This window comes from Berghia stephanieae, chromosome 1 (genome assembly GCF_034508935.2).
Source record: "Berghia stephanieae isolate SIO BIC M18660-M18661 chromosome 1, UCSD_Bste_1.3, whole genome shotgun sequence".
Taxonomy (NCBI): domain Eukaryota; kingdom Metazoa; phylum Mollusca; class Gastropoda; order Nudibranchia; family Aeolidiidae; genus Berghia; species Berghia stephanieae.
The window spans coordinates 104844588-104852087 of NC_088360.1; the positions used below are offsets into that span (position 1 = coordinate 104844588).

A 7500-nucleotide genomic window follows, 5' to 3' on the forward strand; every position below is an offset into this window, starting at 1 on the left:
GATTTACGTCCAATCTAATAGACCCAGCTTACCCAATCACTGCTGGGTGTACAGGGCGGGCGGAAAAATAAAATCTTGACTTCATCCCGGAATCGATTCTGGTTCTCTGCATGTGAAACTTGTGCTCTACCAACTGAGCTATTAGGAAAAGGCTCTTTACTCGCATAATCTCACGGTACTCAGTTGTAAAATGAGTACCTGGCCGTTAGCAGTGTTGTCTCTGTCTGAAAAAAAAATTGTAATATCGCCTAACAGGCGTCATGTCCCGTCCTATATTATGTTAAATGTTGCTGTTGAAAGCTCAATTTTTAAATATTTTTTCCCAGGTAATCCATCACGATACCTTGAAGTTGGGGAGATCCAAGGAGGAATTCCTGCAAATAAACGGGCCTCAACTTGCAACCGCCTCCCACATCATCGTTCTAATGACGGAGGCCGCATCCGGGTCCCCGTTTATCTTCCACGAGGTCCTGTTCGCTGATTGGCTGGGCAAGAAGCTGGTGACGGCCATGTTCAAAAATGTATGGTCAAATTTGAGGGCGTCCCTGAAAGCTGTGCTTGGTATGATTTCAATAAATCATTAAAATAAAAAAAAAAGAATATATAGAAGTGAGCTTTTATATAGCGCAATATCCACTAAACGTGCCCAAAGCGCTTTAAAAGGGTGCCTGGCCCAGAGGAACACTTAACATGTAGGACGGGACATGACGCCTGTTAGGCGATATTACAATAATTTTTTATGCGAGCAGAGACAACGCTGTTAACGGCCAGGTACTCATTTCACACCTGTGTGTGGTGAGAGAATGTGAGTAAAGAGCCTTTTCCAAGGAATCAACTATGCGCCGAGCGAGGCTCGAACCCAGGACCTTCCGTCCGAAAGCGAGTGTCATACCACATAGCCGCACCATAGAAGGGTTGATGTCGCTAAAATCTAGACACTGTATAAGCGGCCCATAAAAAAAGATAATGCCGACGTGCACTTATTTGCAGGTCTGATAGCCCAAGGAATTGAATTCCTTATGGGCTCATTGTTGTAATGGAAATCTAAAAATAATGACGCATAATGTTGTCCATTACAACAATGTTAAACTAGGCCCATAAGTGGGTTCGGATGTCAGACCTGCATATATGTACATGCCGGTGAATCTGATTGCTATATGTATTATTATTATTATTATTATTATTATTATTATTATTATTATTATTATTATTATTATTATTATTATTATTATTATTATTATTATTATTATTATTTATCGTTATCATTATCATTATCATTATTATTATTATTATTATTATTATTATTATTATTATTATTATTATTATTATTATTTATTATTATTATTATTATTTTATTATTATTATTTATTATTATTATATTTATTATTATTATTATTATTATTATTATTATTATTATTATTATTATTATTCATCATCATCATCATTATTATTATCACCCCCAGCCCCTTCGTCATTTATTGTGACAATATTATTGGATTATTTTATACATTTTAGTAAAATATTTACTTGTTTTTTTTCTGTGCTGAAGTTAATATTGTCCACCCAAAAGACTTAATGAGACTCATTCATGTTTTTAGAAAGCTTTTTTTTTCATATTCTTTGAAAAGTACCTATATTTTCAAGGCACTTCGATATACGTATCATTTCTTTTTTTCCTTGCACTACATATACAATACTACAGGTGGCTGCCCCGCAGTTGACTTTGAAACCAAAATGTATTCCGAGAGTCTGGACGTGTTGGAGCACCAAATCAAACCGTTACGTCGCGTGCCCGGCGTCGTTCTGGAACAATCTTACCTCAACAAGATGGCGGAAGGTCTAAAACCTCTGGAAGTCTTGGCCAGTGCCCGAGGTAAGGTCCGTCCTGACCCTATTCTTCACCTTCTTATAAATTGCAACTCAAAATCCTATAATTCTGATACTCGGAACTAACTTTCTCAAGAGTTTTGACATAAATAACAATTTGCTTCAACAGTCATGACGTCACTTCCCTCGTAATGACGCATAGTAACTTAATAACTGGTTCTAAACAATGGCGGACGCCCTTATGAAATATTTCTCCGACGAGCATAAAAGTGTATCCAGAGGAGAAAAATATTATAAATCTGATCATGTTTTGACTTTTATACATTCTGATCACATGACATATGGAAAGTTCTAGCCAGAATGAAGAATAAAAAGTACCGATTTTTTTTGTTTATAACCACGTTGCTGCACGACGTCATATCCGACTATTAAATTTCAATTAACCGACCTGTAAAATGTCCGGCAATTGTCGGAATTCCGACCATTGTCGCCCCCTCAGTCGTTTTACTCGTTTCCACCATCAGTTTGTGCTTGATATGATGTAAGCATATTGTATTGACTTAAAACGTATGTGCTGTAGGTTCCGGGGGAAAAAATTCCCGACAATTTTGTCAGCTGTCATTTACAGGTGTGGAAAAATAGGTTAGAATTTTATCCTTTTCTTCTGAATCTGCGTCGTTCATCAATTTTATTTTTATAAATCTTGATTTTAAAAATATTTTTGGGTTTTTTTTTTCTCTCTTGCTTATTTAGAATTTTTTTTGTAGGTCACTGAATTTGCATTGAATTTTTAAGTTTGGCCAAAACCAATATCGCTGAATTGCAATAAAACCGACGTAATCATATATGCAGGTCTGACATCCGAAGGCAGTTAATTATGACCCAAGTTTAACATTGTTGTAATGGACAATATTTTGCGTCATTTTTTTTTATTTATCATTTTTTTTTTTGGAGATTCCCAGTACAACAATGAGCCCATGTATAATTAATTGGGTTATCAGACCTGCAAATAAGTGCGCGTCGAATAAAACCATTTGCGAGAGCACGATTGCCTATTATTGAATTAATGTTGCAGTTAATACTTGAAATAACTATAATAAATTTCATTTTGTGAAGCCCACTTCTCGCCTGTGCCGATTTGCTTTGGATATTTCAGCTTCAAAGAATGGTTTAGTTTTCACGAATGCTATCAAAATGAAGATTAAGAAATTACTGAGCAGGCACCGGTGTAAGATAAAGAACTTGACAAATGTGTATGAAAGGTGTCAGACAAAGAAAGAAAGAAAAATACAATTTAAAAAAAACATCCTAAAAAGTCTGTCGACCTCTCCTGGGGATCGAACCTCAGACCTTCTGATTTATCGGTCAGACATGCTACCATTACACCGCAAAGGCTCTGTTGTGTAATGGTAGCACGTCTGGCCGGTAATAAGAAGGTAGTCGGGGTCGACTGATTTATTGGGATGGTTTTTTTTTTTTTTTTTGTATTTTTCTTTCTTGCTTTGCATGGCACCTTTCATACACACTTGTTCAGTTCTTTAAAATGAAGATGGTTGTTACTTTTTATTTAAACTCATTACAATTTTGCTGTGGATGTTAGAAGTGGTCCTAAAAGACTTAAATCGTTTATTTCATTTCTGATCGAAGTTATAACAGCGAATATTTTGCAAATAATTTTTATGGGAAGATTTTTAACGGCTATATTTGTTTGTTTGGGTTTTTTTTTTCTTATAAAATTCTTCGCTTTTTTCTTGTCATATAAAAAAGAGCTTTTATATAGCGCCGCACTTTGAGCTAGGGCGAGGTGACTTGCTCAAGGCCACACAGCGCAGCGGCGGGTGATCGAACTCAGTACCTTTCGGGTAGTACGACGAAGCAAAGACCGTACCGCTGAGCCTCGCTGCCCTCTTGTAATACGAAATTTGTTTTCTTATTTGTTGCCGATTCTTGGTTATACATTTTACTCGACGTGCACACATTAGCAGGTCTGATAACCTAACGCAATAATGGCCTTGATTTAAGACCGTTGTTATGGTCAATATTTTGTGTTGGTTTGGCCGTATTTCCATTCCAACAATGAGCCCCTTAACAATTTGGGACAGCGTGGCTCAGCGTTATGGTCTTTAGTTCGTACTACCCGAAAGGTACCGAGTTCGAATACCCGCCGCTGCGCTGTGTTGCCGTGAGCAAGTCACCTTGCCCTAGCTTAGTTTCCGGCGCTGCCTTGCGACTGACGTCTGGGTTATTCCAGTCTTCCCTTGAGATAGACCCTAAAGACAAATTACCCATATAGGATGAATGAAGGGGATTTTATTTATTTATTTATTTATTTATTTATTTATTTATTTATTTATTTATTTATTTATTTATTATTTATTTATTTATTTATTTATTTATTTATTTATTTATTTATTTATTATTTATTTATTTTATTTTAATTTGGATTATCAGACCTGCAAATGAGAACACCTCAATTACAATGGATTAGACTAGGGGCCATTCAATTGATCAGACAGAAAGATACAATTCCATTGCTTTTTGCTTTTAAAAAATCTTTTTTTGAAATTACAGTTTATTTTTTAATTATATTTTTTCTTTATTTGGGGGGGGGGGGGGGGGGGTTTGTTTGTTTGGGTTTTTTTTTCTGTTTAATTTTTAAAGATTTTTGTTTCACCACCAGCGACTGAGAGGAAATTTCCGGTAATATTTTTTTTTCCACTCTAAAAATAAACTTGTATTTCACTGGATGTTTTGGTATTGTTTTGTGGGGCACCAACTCTCCTTTCGTCATCTTGAAAGCTTTTTTAAATTCTATTATTGTTTTCATTATTGGTACAGTTTACATTGTTGTGAACAAAAATTAATGATTATTATAACAATTTTTAAAAAAAAAAGTGCAAGATGCACAATACGATACATTTCGAGCTCAAAAACCTTCTTCAGCCAATTACTCGGGGGGAGGGGGGGGGGGGATGATGCAGTAAAACATTACCTGACCTTACCGGCGTTTCGTCTCCCTACCGAGGTTGAATGTCATGGAGGGTCATTCTTCACGCTCAAGGGCCATTACCGAGCAGGTGATCACCGTTTTGCCAGTTGTTGCCTCCACATTTCCTATCCAGGACTTCTTTGGTTTGGCCAGTGCCTTTCTGCCAGCAAATTTAGTAAAACATGAATACAAAACTTTAAAATCCGGACAGATACTGATTTTTTTCTTTTGTATTTCGTTATTTCTGAAGAAGGGATTTGAGCCCGAAGCGTCCCATGATTGGTATTTCGTTCTTTTTCGAAGCTGTTATATTTATGAATTCCTTTTTGTTCATTACCCGTTTACAGTCTACAGCTTCTAGCAGCTTAATTAGTATCACTCGGACTACATGGTTATCACTGTATAATATATTCTTAACCCTTTTTTTAGATATAAAAAAGCACAGCGATATAATTTTGTATGTGTTACCCCTTCATATGTTTATTTTATAGTCAATAATAATAATAAGCATGCATCTGTTGTGAAACAAATGGAATCCATCTTTTTATTTGCTATACATATTATAGTTGAAGAGAGTTCTTTTCAAATCGATTTTTTTAAAATAATAAAGATGATTTCATTGGCCTATTTGTTACTCAAATAAAATTGTCAACAGTAATCCATGTGGTGTGTTAAGATTGTTTCATTATAATGTCATTATAATGCATTGAAAGGATATTTTTTTCCTAGTAAGGCCCTTAGAAGATAGATAAAATAATATTCTAAAGCATTGCGCTCCTATTTTAGGACAAATATTACCAAAGCATGGGCTGTTTTCATGAACGCAGACTAGCGCTAAGTCTCTGATCATCTCTAACTTTAGTCAAGGACTTGAAAAAATCAGATTTCATGTAAGCTGACTAAGCAAGTCCCAGACTAAAATCACGGCACCTTCGGACTAAGTTTGGCTAAGTTTTAGTTTTAATCATTTTTGAGACGGACTTCACAAACTTAGATTGAGACTAGTAAGTAGGATATGTCATAGCGTCACAAGATAGCAGCTAAATTTAGATGAGAGAGTTTCGATTCTGAAGTAAAATCAGCCGGTTACTAATGACGGGGGCAAAAAGTGTCCTGTCGCTATTGACACTGACTTTAAAAAAAACTATAAGATAAGTGCAGATCGTCCAAAGTAGGTAAACATTTTTGAAACCTTCATGGGCTTAAATATAGAATTGACAGTCGACCATGGGCATGATTGTAGTCTAGCAGTCGATTTAAAAGTTAAAATATAAAAAAAAGAACGAAATATTATCTACACTGGATGTGTTGTTAATTTCCTCTTTTGCGTTGAATGTATGAAAGCGAGTATCTTACATGCCGCCATGAACTAGAGAGTGTGATGTTACCAGCACAAAACAGCCGAATTTGTCACCGTCCTCACAACGCCCACTTCTAGTCAAGAGACTGGCTAGTCTGAGACCAGAAACCGTTCATGAAATCCGATTTTTTAAAGTCACTCTCTCCGCTAGGCTTAAGACAAGCAAGCTATTTACTAGACTATTAAATAACTAAATCTAGTCCTCGTTCATGATAACGGGCCCAGATGTATAGTTTTTTAAACCAGTAAACTGCCGTCATATGGAACGACACCTATTTTAAAAAATTGGCCAAAAAACTCGTCCAACAACAAAAAAAACTTGAGCATTTATATAGCGCAATATCCACTTAATGTGCTCAAAACGTTGTACAAGGGGTCCCTGACCAACAGCAACATGTAACATGTAGAACGAGACATGACGCCTATTAGGCGATATTACAGTTAATAAAAAAACTCGTCCTTCAAATATCGATCGATTTAAACGACCTTCATCATGACAAAAACTCTCAAACCTGGAACTTTGAGGAAAACCTCGCGAGATGCCACATCTGAGAGTTTTTGCTAAAGCGAGGGCCATTTAAATCGATCGGTATTTGAAGGATGAGTCTTCTGGCCAAAATGTTAAAAACGTGTTTTTTCCAGAGGGCGGCAGTTGACTGGCTATGGGTCGTTGGTTGTTTTGGTGGTTTCCATTCTATATAGGTAGGCGTTTGTCAGATGTATATAATTTCTTTTCTTTGTCATAAGGCATGTGTAATTGTTCCTGTGTAATTGTTACCATTTGATTTATATCTCATTCGTTATGATAGTATTGGTATTATTCACACCCTCGTCATCATCATCATCATCATCATCATCATCATCATCATCATCATCATCATCATCATCATCATCATCATCATCACCATCATCATCATCATCATCACCACCTCCACCATGTTTCCTGTGTAATTGTTACCATTTGATTTATATCTCATTCGTTATGATAGTATTGGTATTATTCACACCCTCGTCATCATCATCATCATCATCATCATCATCATCATCATCATCATTATCATCATCATCATCATCATCATCATCATCATCATCATCATCATCATCATCGTCATCATCATCACCATCATCATCATTATCATCATCATCATCATCATCACCATCATCATCATCATCATCATCATCATTATCATCATCAACAATAAAGAATGAACAACAGCATTATTTTGCTCACATTATTCTTTTGTATATTTTTGTGGGAGCGTGCGTGAATGCGCGCGCGCAAGCGCTTGCTCTTGCAAATAGATGGTGTTTTTGAGCATGTAAT

At 36.0% G+C, this 7500-nt stretch overlaps 1 protein-coding gene across 3 annotated transcripts in view; it reads left to right on the forward strand.

Annotated features, from left to right (window-relative positions):
- LOC144962655 (uncharacterized) overlaps positions 1-7500 on the forward strand; it is a 21290-nt gene that overhangs the window by 9600 nt on the left and 4190 nt on the right. The window contains exons 2-4 of one of the 3 annotated variants that reach the window (XM_078895765.1): positions 327-561; positions 1703-1873; positions 4508-4527. In XM_078895765.1, the coding sequence (XP_078751891.1) occupies positions 327-561; positions 1703-1873; positions 4508-4527 (426 nt within the window). Of the gene's footprint in view, positions 1-326; positions 562-1702; positions 1879-4507; positions 4528-7500 lie in introns of all 3 variants that reach the window. The other 2 variants (XM_078895764.1, XM_078895766.1) reach the window with 2 other exon arrangements.